Raw genomic sequence first — 15,605 nt, forward strand, 5'->3', positions numbered from 1 at the left:
TCTATCCCGGGATATCCCCTCTCCCGGTTCCTGGCCCGGGAATCCCCCCCGGTGTCTATCCCGGGATATCCCCTCTCCCGGTCCCACCGCGCCCACGTGTCGCGTTCCCGCCGCGCCGCACCCACGTGACCACAGGGAGGCGTGGGCGCTCCCTGCATGATTGACAGTGAGCTCAGCCAGTCCCGCGCGGGAACGCCCTCGCGCTCGGCGCTGATTGGCGGGTGGCCGGGCCAGTGAGGAGGCGGGGCGGGTGCACGGCGCAGCAGCGCGGAGGCCGCGGCGGCACAGAGGTAAGATGGCGGCGGCGCCTCCTGCTCGCAATGCGGCCCGATCTACCCCTCAGCGCGGCCCCCGAGTGCTTCTCCAGGGCTCCTCCGTCCTGAACCGTGCCGGGGGCGGGTTTCCTCCTGCTCTGCGCTCCGGCAGCGCTGCCTGGGCGCCCCTCAGGGGTGCCCCTCACGCCCGCCGCCCGCGGACAAAATGGCGGCGCCGGGGCTGCGGGAGCGCGCATGCGCGGGAGCGCGGCGGCAGAGCACGTGCGCGGGCGGAGGGGCGCCGGGACGGACCGGGATGGGCACCGGGAGAGAGGCTGGGATGGACCGGGATAAAGCCGGGAATATACCGGGATGGGCACCGGGAGAGAGGCTGGGATAGAGCGGGATGGGCACCGGGATAAAGCCGGGGATAGACCGGGGTACGCACTGAGGAACACCGGGATAGAAGCGGGAATAGACCGGGATGGGCACCGGGAGAGAGGCTGAAATAGATCAGGATGGGATCGGGATAAAGCCAGGGATAGACCAGGGTACGCACTCGGGGACACCGGACTAGAGGCGGAAATAGACCGAGATGAGTCCCAGAAAAGACCGGGATAGAACGGTTCAGGCTGGATGGGCAGCGGGGATGCACCGGTACGGAGGCGTGGGTGAGCACCGGTAGCAGGGCAGGACGAATCACCGGGATATGTCGGGATAGAGGCAACGATGGGCACTGGGAGCAGCGAGGAGATACACTGGGGGTGCACTGGGAGAAGAGGATCCCCCACAGATTTCTGCAGGGCTAGCAGTTCCTTCGAACATTATTGGGAATTACCTCCTTAGGAGCAGCCTCATCTTCTGCTGAAGGGGTTAGACTTTTATTCAAATTCTTTCCCACTGCTGCTTTTTATTTTATCAGCGTTTTATTCCGTTCCCTTACCTTGCTCTGCATCTCTCTTGCAGCATCAGCATGAACAGGATCCGGATTCACGTGTTGCCAACGAGCCGAGGCCGCCTGACCCCGGTGCCACGGCCACAGGAGCCCCTGGCCTGTGCCTTTGCCCCCCGGCCCTGCTCCCAGCCCCGCCTGGAAGGGCAGGAATTCTGCATCAAGCACATCCTCGAGGACAGGAATGCTCCCTTCAAACAGTGCAGCTATGTGTCCACAAAGAATGGGAAGCGTTGTCCCAATGCTGCTCCCAAACCTGAGAAGAAGGATGGGTGAGTGGCTCTGCCTCCTCGTTTTCTGGCTCCTTTTCTCATAGGCAGCTTCATACAGTACTGATCCCTTTTCTTACAGACAGCTCTGACTGCTTCTTGCACTCTACATGACTGGCTAACCCCAAGCTGTCCCTTTCCTGGCCACCTTACCCTGACTGTCCCTCACACAGCCACATGTCCCTTCCTCCTCACAGCACAGCCAGCAGCCTTCTGCTTTTACTCCAGCAGACTCTGGATCTTATGCTCCAACTCAAACTACAGCTGTCTGTAGCTGTGGCCAGCTAAGCCACTCTTTTATATTCCCCAAACTGATTGGGCAGACATGGATGCTCCCACTCCTTGGTAACCAGAACTGCTGCAAGTCATCGGCAAAGATTCCCTCCAGGATCAGCAGATCCTTCCAGCCTGGCTGCCCACAGGATTGCAGGAGCAGGGTCAGGCTGGGGGTGGGGTGCTCAGATCAGCTTTTAGGTTTTCCCTCTCAAGTTATTCCATGATTCCTTGCCTGTGCTGAGCCGTGCCTTGTCCTGCAGCACCTCGTTCTGTGCCGAGCACGCCCGGCGGAACGCGCTGGCGCTGCAGGCTCAGGTGAAGAAATCCAACCCCGGGCCCGTGGGCGAGACCCTGCTGTGCCAGCTGAGCTCCTACGCCCGGGCAGAGCTGGGCTGCCAGAGCAGCGAGAGCAGCCGCAGCGAGGCCAGCCGCATCCTGGGTAAGCACTCACCCTCGTGCTGTAGGGTTTTGGATTTTGTGTTTCCAAATTCTGTACTCAAATCAGTTAGTGTACAGGCCAGCTGTATGCTGGGTAAGGACTCACCCTCGTGCTGTAGGGTTTTGGCTTTTGTGTTTCCAAATCCTGTACTTCAGATCAGTTAGTGCATAGGCCAGCTGTATGCTGGGTAAGGACTCACCCTCGTGCTGTAGGGTTTTGGATTTTGTGTTTCCAAATCCTGTACTCAAATCAGTTAGTGCATAGGCCAGCTGTATGCTGGGTAAGGACTCACCCTCGTGCTGTAGGGTTTTGGATTTTGTGTTTCCAAATCCTGTACTCAAATCAGTTAGTGCATAGGCCAGCTGTATGCTGGGTAAGGACTCACCCTCGTGCTGTAGGGTTTTGGCTTTTGTGTTTCCAAATCCTGTACTTCAGATCAATTAGTGCATAGGCCAGCTGTATGCTGGGTAAGGACTCACCCTCACGCCGTAGGGTTTTGGATTTTGTGTTGTCAAATCCTGTACTTCAGATCCTTCAAATCAGTTAGTGCATAGGCCAGCTGCATGCTGGGTAAGGATTCACCCTCGTGCTGTAGGGTTTTGGCTTTTGTGTTTCCAAATCCTGTACTTCAGATCAATTAGTGCATAGGCCAGCTGTATGCTGGGTAAGGACTCAACCTTGTGCTATAGGGTTTTGGCTTTTGTGTTTTCAAATCCTGTACTTCAGATCAATTAGTGCACAGGCCAGTCGCATCCTGGGTAAGGACTCACCCTCGTGCTGTAGGGTTTTGGCTTTTGTGTTTCCAAATCCTGTACTTCAGATCAGTTAGTGCATAGGCCAGCTGTATGCTGGGTAAGGACTCACCCTCGTGCTGTAGGGTTTTGGATTTTGTGTTTCCAAATCCTGTACTCAAATCAGTTAGTGCATAGGCCAGCTGTATGCTGGGTAAGGACTCACCCTCGTGCTGTAGGGTTTTGGATTTTGTGTTTCCAAATCCTGTACTCAAATCAGTTAGTGCATAGGCCAGCTGTATGCTGGGTAAGGACTCACCCTCGTGCTGTAGGGTTTTGGCTTTTGTGTTTCCAAATCCTGTACTTCAGATCAATTAGTGCATAGGCCAGCTGTATGCTGGGTAAGGACTCACCCTCACGCCGTAGGGTTTTGGATTTTGTGTTGTCAAATCCTGTACTTCAGATCCTTCAAATCAGTTAGTGCATAGGCCAGCTGCATGCTGGGTAAGGATTCACCCTCATGCTGTAGGGTTTTGGATTTTGTGTTTCCAAATCCTATACTCAAATCAGTTAGTGCATAGGCTAGCTGTATGCTGGGTAAGGACTCAACCTTGTGCTATAGGGTTTTGGCTTTTGTGTTTTCAAATCCTGTACTTCAGATCAATTAGTGCACAGGCCAGTCGCATCCTGGGTAAGGACTCACCCTCGTGCTGTAGGGTTTTGGCTTTTGTGTTGTCAAATCCTGTACTTCAGATCCTTCAAATCAGTTAGTGCACAGGCCAGCTGCATGTTGGGTAAGCACTCACCCTCACTCTGTAGGGTTTTAGATTTTATGTTTTCAAATCCTGTATTCAAATGAATTAGTGCATAGGCCAGCTGCATGCTGGGTAAGCACTCACCCTCACGCTGTAGGATTTTTTGGCTTTAGTGTTTTCAAATCCTGTATTCAAATCAATTAGTGCATAGGCCAGCTGCATGTTGGGTAAGGACTCAATCTCATCCATTAATTAGGATTTTAGCTTTCATGTTTTCAAATCCTGTATTGCATTAGTGCATAGCTCTAAACTCCATATGGAGTGTTGGTTAGCTGTCTTTGTGTTTTGGTCAGACAAAATAATTCCTCTAGGCCTGGAACTCAAGGACACCCTCCAGCCTCAGGCCCTGAAAAGTGTAAACAAAAGTGAGGGGGAGTAAACTGGGGGAATGTGACTTCACTACCTGTAACTGATTGGAGGATTGACCCCTGATATGCAAATAGACCAAATTCATATCTGTCTGAAAGACTCATGACCATCATCCACCTTGGGTGTGGCCTCTGGGAGGGTTCTGACTGCCCGAGGTGTATGTATTGAAGGCCTTTAATGAATACCCACTTTATTCTCCTAACCTTGTCTAGCCTCTGTTCTAGGCAGCCACTCCAAGGCATCAAAGCCAAGGGCAGTGCCAGGCTGCTCTGTTCCTGTTGGTAAAAGTCCAGTGGGGAAAAGTTGGTTCAGTCCAGTGGGAAAAAGATCCCATAGCCTGGGAGTGAAAGCTGGGGTTTGTAAAGCCTGGTGTGTCTCACTGCAGAGAAATCCAGATCCTGCAGGTTTATCGTGGAAATATTAGTGGGGCTGCTACATAGTACCACTGGAATTCCTGGTTGTTCATGGGAGGGCTGCAGCATCATTCCCTGTGTGTTCTGGCTGTTCCAAGCTGGGAGTTTTCCTGTTGTTTGCTGCTCCATGTCCCTCACTCAGAGTTCTGGGGGGAGAATTCCCTCTTGCTGTGAGGCAGAGCTGGCTCAGCTCCATGGGGCCGAGCTCCAGGGTGTCTGTGGCCATCCTGGGGTGTGGGACAGTGTCCTGTGACTGCTGTGCTGTGTCCTGCAGACGAGGACAGCTGGAGTGACTGTGAGCAGGACCCTGTGACCGTGGAGCAGACGTGGCGTGGGGACCCCGACAGCGAAGCCGACAGCATCGACAGCGACCAGGAGGATCCCCTCAAGTAGGCTGGGCAGTTAAATCCATCTCACATTTTGTTGGGGCTCAGCCAGGAGAAAAGGCTCAAGGGGGAACTTTTGGATTTTGAACTTTTGGATTTTCACAACTACCTGACAGGAGGCTGCAGCCAAGTGGGGGTCAGGCTCTACTCCCAGGAAACAAGGGACAGGACAAGGGGAAATGCCTCAGTCTGTGTCAGGGGAGGTTCAGGTTGGACATCAGGAGGAAATCCTTCATGGAAAGAGTTGTCAGGCATTGGAATTGCTCTGGATACCCTGGAGGTATCCAAGGAATGACTGGATGTGGCACTCAGGGCTCTGGTAGGGATTGGTCACATGTTGGATTCAATCCTGGAGAGCTTTTTCAACCTCTGGGATTCTGGGATTCCATGGTGACTGCTGCCTGCTACACACATGTTCCATGTTCTGGGCCCACTGTGGCTCCAGGGGACAGTGATTGTGTTAAAAACATGATGGTATCACTGATTTTTCATGGATTTGTGCCCATGTGGTTTGTTGGCTGTGGATACTCTCAGGTCCTGGAGCTGTGGTTTTCTGGGAAGCACTTGCTGCTCATTCTCTTCCAGAGTGGAGTGGATCCTTTGGCAGCATCTGAGCGATCCCATCTCTTAAAAAAAAGCCTGTAATTGAGTAGCTTGTTGATGGTGTAACCCAGAGTGTTCCCAGTCACATCAGTGTTGTTTGTGCAGGGAACAGCCCAGAGGGACCCCCACATAACAGTAATCCTGAGAGAGCCCCACAGATTCAGAGAGTGAAGCCTTCAGGGTCTCCCACGTCCTTTGGGGGATCAGCCTGAGGCAACCCCAAAGTCTTTGGAAGAATAATCCTGTAAGAATTCCCCCCAACCTTTGGGGGTACATCCTTGAGAGATCCCCACACCCTTTGGGACAGCAGCCCCATGGGACCCCCACACTCCGAGGGGGATCAGGCCTGAGGGACCCCCACACCCTAAGGGGAATCAACCTTGAGGGATCCCCACGCCCTGAGGGGGATCAGCCCTTGGGGATCCCCACACCCTGATGGGGATCAACCTTGAGGGATCCCCACACCTTTGGGGGTTCAGCCTTGAGAGACCCTCACACCCTTTTGGAGAACAGCCCTGAGAAAGCCCCACACCCTTTGAGTACTCATCCCATTTCTTCAGCAGAAAAACCCCATGGGATCCCCAGACCCTTCAGGGATCAACCCTGAGGGGCCCCCACACCCTTTTTGGGGGTCATTCTGCAGGGAGCCTCCTGAGCAGAGCCTGGTTGTGGGTTTGCAGGCACGCTGGGGTGTACACGGCCGAGGAGGTGGCTCTGATCATGCGGGAGAAGCTGATCCGCCTCCAGTCCCTCTACATCGACCAGTTCAAGCGCCTCCAGCACCTGCTGAAGGAGAAGAAACGCCGGTTCCTGCACAGCAGGAAGGGAGAGCACGAGGCCATCGGTGAGCACAGACCTCCTGACTGAGGGTGTGCGCAGAAATCTGCCAAAAAATGAGGGTTTGGGCCTTTCTAGAGGCAAATTTCAGAGCAGAGTGTAGGCACTCAGCAGGTGTTTGGTTGAGGGGCTGGGGAAGTGCCTGGAGCAAGGAAAATGGGTCTGGGAGAACTGAGGGAGCTGGGGAGGGGCTGAGCCTGGAGAAAAAGGAGTTCAGGTGGGACCATCTCATTCTCTAACTCCCTGACAGGAGGGTGCAGCCAAGTGGGGGTCAGGCTGTGGTCCCAGGAACAGTGAGACAAGAGGAAATGGCCTCAAACTGTGCCAGGGAAGGTTTGGGTTGGACATCAGGAGGATTTCTGTGTGGAAAAGGTTGTCAGGCATTGGAACTGCCCAGGGAGGTGGTGGAGTTCCCATTCCCAGAGGTGTTCAGGGAACAGCTGGACATTGCACTGAGTGCTCTGGTCTGGTTGACAAGGTAGGGATCAGTCACAGGTTGGACTCTGATCCTGGAGAGCTCTTCCAGCCTGTGTGATTCCATGATTCTGTGCTGGTCCTGTGCCCAGAGATCCATATCACTGGAGTTACAAAGCTTGTGCATTTCTTTGCTCTTCAGAGTTTGCAACGTTGGCAGGAAATGAGCTGTAATGTTAATTCTGAGACAAAAGTGCTTATTTTGTACGGGGATTTCCTGTTTTTTCCTTTCACGAACAAAAAATATATTCGTTCATAAGGCCCTTGTTGTGGACAGGAGCTGGTTCCAGTAACACCAGTGCTGCTGTACTGGCATATTCCTCCTTAGAAGTGATGCAGCTTTCCCTCTGCCTCTGCTGGCATTCTCCCTGTGCAGAATATGCTCTTGGAAGCAGGAATTCCCAGTTCAACAGAGGCAAAACCGAGTTGTGTAACTGATCCCAAGTATTGCAGTGCAAAGGACTCTTTTTTTCCAGCATCATCCTTTAATAGCTCATCCTGGAAAACGCCATAATTCAGCTCAGGCTCAAGTAAAAATAACCAGGAGTTTGGTACATACCAATTTTGCAGAACTCTTTTTAGCAAACGAGTCAGAGAAAAGCAGATCCTGAGCTCTGCCCTGTAATTACACCAGGAATGCTGGCGGGAACCTTCCAGAACTCGCACAGGAGTGACCTGGAATTTGACAAGTTTCTATTCTGCTGCTGAAATCACAATGGACGGGAGTGGCTGAATTATTTTTAAAGGAGGTTTTAAAAATATTCTGTGGGTTCAAGTGTTCCTGGAGAGGTCAGGATAAATTTTGGGATGGAACCTGCACCGCCAGGCGTCACCCAAAGCTGCGCTTCTGGATGGAGCCCTCAAAGCCCTCACTGCGAAAAAAATGAGCAGGTAGTTGGAGATTCCTGACTCTTCCTTTCTTCCTGCAGGGAGCAGCCTGCTGACAGGGCCAGAGGGGCTGATGGCCAAGGAGAGGGAGAACCTGAAGAGGCTCAAGTGCCTCCGGCGCTACCGGCAGCGCTACGGGGTGGAGGCTCTGCTGCACCGGCAGCTCCGCGAGCGCAGGGTCCTGGCCACCGACGGCGCCGCCCAGCAGGTCCGTGGGGACACCCTGCAGGGGTCTCTCCTCTTGGGTCTGCCTGGGAGGGACCCCAGACCCATGTAGATTGTCCCATGGAGCACCCTTCCTGCAAGGGCAGCTGCTCTCCTGGGTTTGTTGGGTTTTATGGGAGCTCTTGGGTTTGTGGGATCTTCTGGATCTGTGGGAGGTCTTGGGTTTGTGGGATCTTCTGGGTCTCTGGGAGCTCTTGGGTTTGTGGGATCTTCTGGATCTCTGGGAGCTCTTGGGTTTGTGGGATCTTCTGGATCTGTGGGATCTCTTGGGTTTTGGGATCTTCTGGGTCTGTGGGAGCTCTTGGGTTTGTGGGATGTTCTGGATCTGTGGGAGCTCTTGGGTTTGTGGGATCTTCTGGATCTGTGGGAGCTCTTGGGTTTGTGGGATCTTCTGGATCTGTGGGAGCTTCTGGGTCTGTGGAAGCTCTTGGGTTTGTGGGATCTTCTAGATCTCTGTTAGCTTCTGTGTCTGCAGGAGCCCTCGGGTCTGTAGGAGTAATATGTGTCCACACTTTGAATGCTGGAGTCAGTTTTAGGCTCCTCACAGCAACAAAAACATTGAGGGTTAAGTCCAGAGAAGGAAATAGAGCTGGGGAAGGGACTGGAGCACAAGAAGGGTCTGGAAATCTCCTGAGGAGATGAGGGAGCTGGGTGGGCTCAGCCTGAAGAAAAGGGTGCTCAGGGAATTTGGAGGCTGGAGGATTTTTGGGAGCACCTGGGTCTGTAGGAACTCGTGGATTATGGAAGCAAATGGGTTTGCCAAGGCTCTCAGGTTTTTGGGAGTTCTTGGGTCTGTGGGAGCTCCTGAGTCTGAGTGAGTCCATTTCAGTGCCTAAAGGAGACTTAATAAAAAGAGGGAGAGGGAGTTTTAAATAGGACACAAGGGATTGAGAGGTTTAGGTGGGATACTGGAAACAAATTCCTCCCTGTGAGATGCTGGCACAGAGTGCCCAGAGAAGCTGTGGCTGCTCCATCCCTGGAAGTGCCCAAGGCCAGGTCAGATGTGGCTTAGAGCAATGTGGGATAGTGGAAGGTGTCCTTGCCCATGGGAGCAGGGTCTGAAGGAGCTTTAGGGTCTGTCCAACCCAAACCATTCTGTGATTTCAGGCACACACCACCCGCTCCAGCCAGCGCTGCTTGGCCTTTGTTGATGACGTGCGATGCTCCAACCCGTCCCTCCCCATGACCCGGCACTGCCTCACACGTATCCTTTCATCCTGACACTCCTCCTCAGCATTTTCCAGCCGTTTTCCCCCTGGCTGTGCCTCCCTTCTCCCTCTCTGGCCCTGAATCAAGGCCATCGGTTTGCTGTAGCCGTTGGTTTCAAACAGGAGCCCAGAGGAAACGTCTCCCGGTCTGTTGGTGCTCCCATCCCATGGAACAGCCAATTCGTGTGGGAGCAACAAAGGGCTGGGCTCAGGGCTGGGCCTGCTGAGGCCTCCTGGCTCCAGAGCATCCAAACACGGTGGGCAGTTCATTTGGAAGCAGAGAACCCAGGCAGGCCTGAGCTGTGAGGGATGTGCATGGGTCCCCTCCAGGGATAGGGATTCCAACCACCTCCCTGAGCTGCTCTTCCAGTGTCAGACCACCCTTTCCATGGAAGAAATTCCTGCTGATGATTGCAACAATTCCAGAACCTCCCCTGGCAAAGTTTAAGGCTCTTCCCTCTTGTCCTGTCCCTTGTTCCCTGGGAGCAGAGCCTACCCTCAGCTGAGGACACACACACCAGAGCACAGCCTTGGGGATTTTTGGGAGGGTTGTTCTGAGCCTGAGGGTTGTTCTGTTTGGAGGTGCTGTGACCCAGCTCAGTCTCTGTGACCCTTAAAAAGGTTTTGTGTGTGTGTGAACAGCCAGTTCCACTTCCCAAATCAGCCTCAGCTATTGGAGAGCCAGCACTGAAAGTTCCACTGGGATCCCTCAGCTCAGGGATGACCCCCAATATGGGATCCATGACCCCAGTATTGCCCTGGGTGCGTCTGCTCCATCCCTTCTCGTGGGAGTGGGTGGATGTGTCCACATTTGGATCAGGCTGGAGCTGCAGGAGGGAGCAGTGGGGTGAGTCAGGACAAGTTCTGGATCTGAGTCCCAGGGCTGGGTGAGGAGGAGCTTCTGGATCTGTGGGAGATCTTGGATTTGTGGGATGTGCTGAGTTTGTGTGAGCTCTTGGGTTAATCAGAGTTCCTGGGTTTGAGGGAGCTCCTGGGTCTGCAGGAGCTCGTGAGTTTTTGGGAGCCCTTGGGTCTTGAGGAGCTTTCAGATTTCCTGGGAGATTCTGGATTTTTGAGAGCCTGTGGGTTTGCTTTGTCCCTGGAGTTGTCAGACTCCCCCAGCCCTGCACAGGGAGCAGGAGCTGGAAGCTGCCTTTGTTTCTCTCTAACCACCACAGACCTCAAAATAAAGACAGGAGAAATCCCATAAAACAGGCGGGGGAGCTGCTGTTGGCAGCTGGCGCTCCCAGGAGGGAGGGGAAGAGCTGGGTCTGGCAGCAGCTCTCAGCTGACTCTCACTGACACAAACAAGCTTTTCCTCGGGCAGCTGATAACATCTGATAACATCTGCGGCTTTTCGGGAGGCTCTTGGGCTCTGTTTGCTTCCAGGAGCTGGATTGTTTGTGACAGGGCACTAAAGGGATGGGGAAAGGCTGGGAGGCTCCAGATGGAGCCTGGGATTTTTGTCCTCTTGGCAATCTGTGCTTTTGGCTACCAGTAAAGTCGGTGCTGGAGCTGGGAGTTGCTCCAGGAGATGAAAATCTGCCTTCCCCACCCCTGTTCCCTCACCACATCTTCCTTTGGGTGTCCAAGGTCCTTCTCTCTTGGGCTGGGCTCTGCCACTGCTGCCAGCCTGGATTATGCTCTCCACAGCCTGCTGGGAAGTGGATTCCTGAGAAATCCTTGGAGTAGGGAGGAGAGGAGGGAAGGGTGAATCTCAAACCTAGACAGCTTAAGAGACTGGCTTAAACTTGGTGTCTTCTCCCAATTTTATGTGGGTTTGGGATTTCCCCCACCCCCACACTAGTGTGTGTGAGAAAATTGCAGTTGGGATGATCCTGGATGGAAGAGGAGAAAGGGAGGAGGAAGGGGTTGGAAGAAAAGGATGGGGATCAGAAGAGGAGGAAGGGATTGGAAGAAGAGGCTGGAAAAAGTGAATGAGGGTTTAAAAAAAAGAGGAAGGAAGGGGTGGGAAGAAGAAAAAGAGATTGAAAGAGGAGGAATGGAGTCGGAAGAGGGTGGAGTTGGAAGGGGTTGGCAGAGGAGGATGGGATCAGAATAGAGCTTAGAAGAAGAGAATGGGTGTGGGAAGAGGAGGAAGGAGTGGGAAGAGGAGGAAAGGTGATGGGTCCAGAGCAGGCTGGGTTTTGATCTGCAGCTCCTCTGCTTCTGGATCACTCTGCAAGTGTGATGCAATTGAAGCACAGTTTCTGTTTGGGATTAAAGGCAGGAAATCCCATTTACACCTCTGGCAGGAACAGGTTTTCCACTGGGAAGGAAAATGCAGTGGGAAGATAGAAATACCATAACTGAGCTCCTGGCTGTGGAAAAGGCATTGTGTGTGCTGGGATCTCCCTGCCTGTGGGGCTGGAGCTGATCATTTTCCATGGATGTCTGCAAACAAAAGTTAATCCTGTGCCTTTGTGACATCCAGCTGAGTATCTGTGAGTGGTTTCCAGGGATCCAGCCACATCTCCCAGCCCCCACGGTGTGGGGGGGGCTGTGGCTGTTGTCCCAGTTTTCCATCATGGAAATTATGTCACCCACATCCCTGGGCAGTTGGGGTGCAGCTCTAGACTCTGGATTCCTGATCTGGAAGAAATGAGGGTGGGTTTAACATCACTTGTGGGAGAATTGGGAGCATTTCTCAGCATTCATCCCTCTGGATGTGTGTCTGGCTGTACCTCTGCTGCTTTCCTTGACCTCCTCCTCCCAGATATCTGCCAGGATACAAACCAGACTCTGTTCAAGCCATGCCAGGGCTCAGAGGAAGTTCCCTGCAACAAGCCTGTGCCTGTGAGCCTGTCTGAGGAGCCCTGCTGCCCCCTGCACCTCCGGCTGCCCCCCCAGATGTACGTCCCAGAGCAGGTCCTGGCTGTGCCCCAGGAGCTGGGAGCTGCTCCCACGGATCTGTACCTGAGTGCTGCTGAGCTCCAGCCCACCGAGAGTTTGCCCCTGGAATTCAGTGATGTAAGTGGGAGAAGCTGCTCCTCTGCCCACCTGAGAGCCCTCCTAGGATGCTGCATCCAGGTCTGGGATCCTCAGCACAGGAAGAGCTGCTGGAGCAAGGGCAGAGGAGATGCTCTGAGGGCTGGAGCAGCTCTGGAGTCAGGCTGGGAGAGATGGGGATGTCCAACTTGGAGAGGAGAAGGATCCAGTGACACCTTAGAGCCCCTTCCAGAGCCTGCAGAGAGCTGGAGAGGGACTTGGGACAAAGAATGGAGTGTCAACACAAGGGGAAATGGCTTCTGCTGCCAGAGGCAGGGTTAGATGGGATATTGGGAAAGAATTCCTGTGAGGATGGGGAGGCCCTGGCACAGGGTGCCCAGAAAAACGGGCTGCCCCATCCCTGGAAGTGTCCAAAGCCAAGCTGGACAGGGTTTGGAGCAGCCTGGGGTAGTAGAAGGTGTCCCTGCCCATAGCAGGTGTGGAACTGGGTGATCTTTACATCCCCTCCCAATCCAGAGCATCCTGGGAATTCTGTGCAAATGCAGGAATGCAGAAGGTTTGGGAGCTATTCCAGAGCTGGTGGCTGCTCCTTTGGGATGGCTGTGCTCATTGAAATCCCTTTAGGGGCCTCTTCAAAAGAGGATTTTCCCCCCACAGCCCCATTTTCTCTGGCATGAGGAAAACACGACGATTTTAATCCCCAGATTATTGTGGCATCATGGTGCATTTCAGCCAACACACTTGAGAGCCTCAGGAATGTGTTGAGGCAAAAGCAAAGCCCCAGGATCCATGGGAGCTGCGAGGTGTCCCCTCAGTGTTTGTTCCTGAGCTTGCTGAGCACTGGTGTTGGGAGACAAACCTCAGATCTGCTCTGGAGTTTGGTGATGGAGGAGGAATTGCAGCAGCAGGAGCTGGGAGAGCAAGCAGGGTGCTCAGATCAGATCCCAGCCCCTCTCTGTGCAAATAGAAGGTGGATTTTTTGGGTTAGGAAGGAAAAACAGGGCTGTTTTCCCTCATCCTGTCCTTTGAGAGGGTTTTGAGCTCCCTCTGGAGCTGCAGATCTCTGGAAGCTGCCGGGGGCATCTGTGTTGTGTCTCACGTCGTGCCAGGCTGGGGAAGCGCCGCTCGTGAGTCACGGGAATCTTGCCCTGTGTCAAACCCCCTCGGGAGCCAAAACAAACCCCAGCCTCTCCTGAATCCCAGCCTCTCCTCAGGGAGGGCAGATGGAGGAGTCCTCAGAGCCTGTCCATCCCCATCTGTGGTGTCAGGGCAAGCCAAGGAGGTGTGACATCCCAGGAGAGGGTGGGGGTGTTCCAGGTGTCCTCTGGAATGTGTGTGACATCCAGGAGAGCAGGGATTGCTTTGGGGGTCCCCAGGAATGTGTGTGACATCCAGGAGAGCAGGGATTGCTTTGGGGGTCCCCAGGAAAGTGTGTGACATCCTGGAGAGCAGGGATTGCTTTGGGGGTCCCCAGGAATGTGTGTGACATCCAGGAGAGCAGGGATTGCTTTGGGGGTCCCCAGGAAAGTGTGTGACATCCAGGAGAGCAGGGATTGCTTTGGGGGTCCCCAGGAATGTGAGTGACATCCTGGGGAGCAGGGATTGCTTTGGGGGTCCCCAGGAATGTGTGTGACATCCTGGGGAGCAGGGATTGCTTTGGGGGTCCCCAGGAATGTGAGTGACATCCTGGGGAGCAGGGATTGCTTTGGGGGTCCCCAGGAATGTGTGTGACATCCTGGGGAGCAGGGATTGCTTTGGGGGTCCCCAGGAATGTGAGTGACATCCTGGGGAGCAGGGATTGCTTTGGGGGTCCCCAGGAATGTGTGACATCCAGGAGAGCTGGGATTGCTCAGAAGGGTGTGACTGGACCCTGTCAAAGCCATTCCAGGTGCTGGAGGGACACCTTGGGGACAACACGTCACGCTGGGCTCCAGGTGGTGTGTCCCACACCTTGTCCTCAGCAGTGCCAGCTGCTCATGGCATTCCAGGAGAAAGGAGGAGGGGGTTCCTGGGGTGTGTTCTGGCTGCTGGCTGGGGGCCCCACTGGCACGGTGCCCACTCCTCCTCCTCCTCCCTTCCCTGCTGCTTCAGAGGATTGCAGTCTGCTCAGACCCCTCCTGATGCACCACCGCTGTTCTCCCTGCCAGGACCTGGACGTGGTGGGTGATGGGATGCAGTGCCCCCCCTCCCCTCTGCTCTTTGACCCTTCTGTGACCCTCGATCCGTCCCTGAGGGACATGGCCGAGGCTCCCATCGACATCCTGGCGCTGGAGGAGCCGGACAGGGGCAGCTCCTCCTCCACCCCGCTCGTCCCTCCTGCCGAGGGCCCTGCACAGGTAGGGCTGGGGGAACTGTCCCTCCCCACTCCGGGATGGGCTTTTCCCAGCAGGAATCCCCTCCTCTTCCTCCCAACAGGCCCGGGGGGCTCCACAGCTGCTCCAGAGGCTGGGTGTGCCCATGGTCTGGATGGCATTAGCAGTGCCAGGGTGGGGTGGCAGCCAGAGGTGGCTTTGTGGGTGGCTCAGTGCCACCCTTGTCCTGGGGATGAAAGTCTGGGACGCTGGGGGTGCCTGGGTGGGGGGTTGCCTGCTGTTGAAACCTCTTAATCCCAGCTGGGGGGTTTTAGGGGAGTTGTTTCCCGGGTCAGGAGTTCTCGTTTCTTCCTTGGAATGTTACTTTTCACTGGAGTAACTGAAATTTGCTGCTGTTGTCCTGCCTGGAGCCTGGGGCTTCCCTCTCCTGTCACGTCTCCTGGGGTGAAAGCCCAGTTTTGGGGTGTGGGGGCACAGCCCAGGCTCTGACTGAAGACCCCCAGTTTGCTGTAGCTGTTGGTTTCAAACAGGAGCCCAGAGGAAATGTCTCCCGGTCTGTTGGTGCTCCCATCCCGTGGAGTGACCAATTCGTGTGGGAGCAACACTGTCCCAGGCTGTCCCACCACGGCAAACACCCCATCCCTGTCCTGTCCTGTCCCCTGCAGAGTCACCTCCCGTTCCAGCCAGGGCCCCGGGATGAGCAGCAGCCGGAGGAAACGGCCTCGTCCACCCCGGCCAACGGGAGCCTGGAGCCGGGGGCCGTGAGCTGAGCCCCCAGCACCGGGGTCCCCACGCCCAGGGGACCCTCAGCCTGGGATTTGGGGCCACTCGTGTGTGGAATCCTGCTCCAGTGCCAGGATGAGCTGCAGCTCTGGCTCCTCCGCTGATTCCTGGACCCTGAAACCCCAGACGGGATCTCCAGATCTTCGTGTCCTCTGTGGGGATGGAGCCACGGGAGGCTGGGGAGGGGAATCGCTGGAGTTGTGGAATCCTTCACCACGCCCCGATGTGCCCTGGGGGGGATGATGTGGCCGTGGCGTGTTTTGGGGGGACAGAGGTTCCATCCCGCGGGGTCCCCCACAATAAAGTGATGGAGATGGGTCTCGGTGTCCCCGTGTCGTGTGGCTGAGCCCGAGGACTGGGGGGGGGTGGGGGAGTGTCCTCCGGGGAGGGGGGACCGTGCTGCTGGGGGATCCCCTTTGGGG

General features: G+C 55.0%; 1 protein-coding gene and 2 non-coding genes across 4 annotated transcripts; all 3 read left to right on the forward strand.

The window, feature by feature from the left end:
- The first annotated feature begins 232 nt into the window (after positions 1-232).
- KANSL2 (KAT8 regulatory NSL complex subunit 2) lies at positions 233-15,501 on the forward strand. 2 transcript variants are annotated; one of them, XM_056515075.1, is made up of 10 exons: positions 233-290; positions 1,221-1,478; positions 2,012-2,190; positions 4,793-4,907; positions 6,188-6,351; positions 7,748-7,914; positions 9,039-9,135; positions 11,856-12,109; positions 14,236-14,424; positions 15,066-15,501. In XM_056515075.1, exons 2-10 carry the CDS (start codon positions 1,228-1,230, stop codon positions 15,168-15,170), a joined length of 1,521 nt encoding a protein of 506 aa, XP_056371050.1. In that variant the 5' UTR covers positions 233-290; positions 1,221-1,227; the 3' UTR covers positions 15,171-15,501. The 2 variants fall into 2 exon arrangements, with proteins under 2 accessions (XP_056371050.1, XP_056371051.1); XM_056515076.1 differs by having other exon boundaries at positions 287-1,126.
- On the forward strand, positions 9,212-9,339 carry LOC130265930 (small nucleolar RNA SNORA2/SNORA34 family). Its single transcript, XR_008842726.1, has one exon. It is a non-coding gene; the product is annotated as a small nucleolar RNA SNORA2/SNORA34 family (small nucleolar RNA).
- On the forward strand, positions 14,880-15,007 carry LOC130265931 (small nucleolar RNA SNORA2/SNORA34 family). Its single transcript, XR_008842727.1, has one exon. It is a non-coding gene; the product is annotated as a small nucleolar RNA SNORA2/SNORA34 family (small nucleolar RNA).
- Positions 15,502-15,605: the final 104 nt, after the last annotated feature.

The sequence above is a fragment of the Oenanthe melanoleuca genome, linkage group LGE22, assembly GCF_029582105.1.
Source record: "Oenanthe melanoleuca isolate GR-GAL-2019-014 linkage group LGE22, OMel1.0, whole genome shotgun sequence".
In the NCBI taxonomy this organism is placed as follows: domain Eukaryota; kingdom Metazoa; phylum Chordata; class Aves; order Passeriformes; family Muscicapidae; genus Oenanthe; species Oenanthe melanoleuca.

Bases quoted from the DNA above. Each gene is read 5' to 3' on its own strand.
- KANSL2 (XM_056515075.1), top strand. From the start codon at position 1,228: ATGAACAGGATCCGGATTCACGTGTTGCCAACGAGCCGAGGCCGCCTG. The intron at 2,191-4,792 runs GTAAGCACTCAC...TGTGTCCTGCAG, and splicing joins CGAGGCCAGCCGCATCCTGG to ACGAGGACAGCTGGAGTGAC. The intron at 4,908-6,187 runs GTAGGCTGGGCA...GTGGGTTTGCAG, and splicing joins GACCAGGAGGATCCCCTCAA to GCACGCTGGGGTGTACACGG.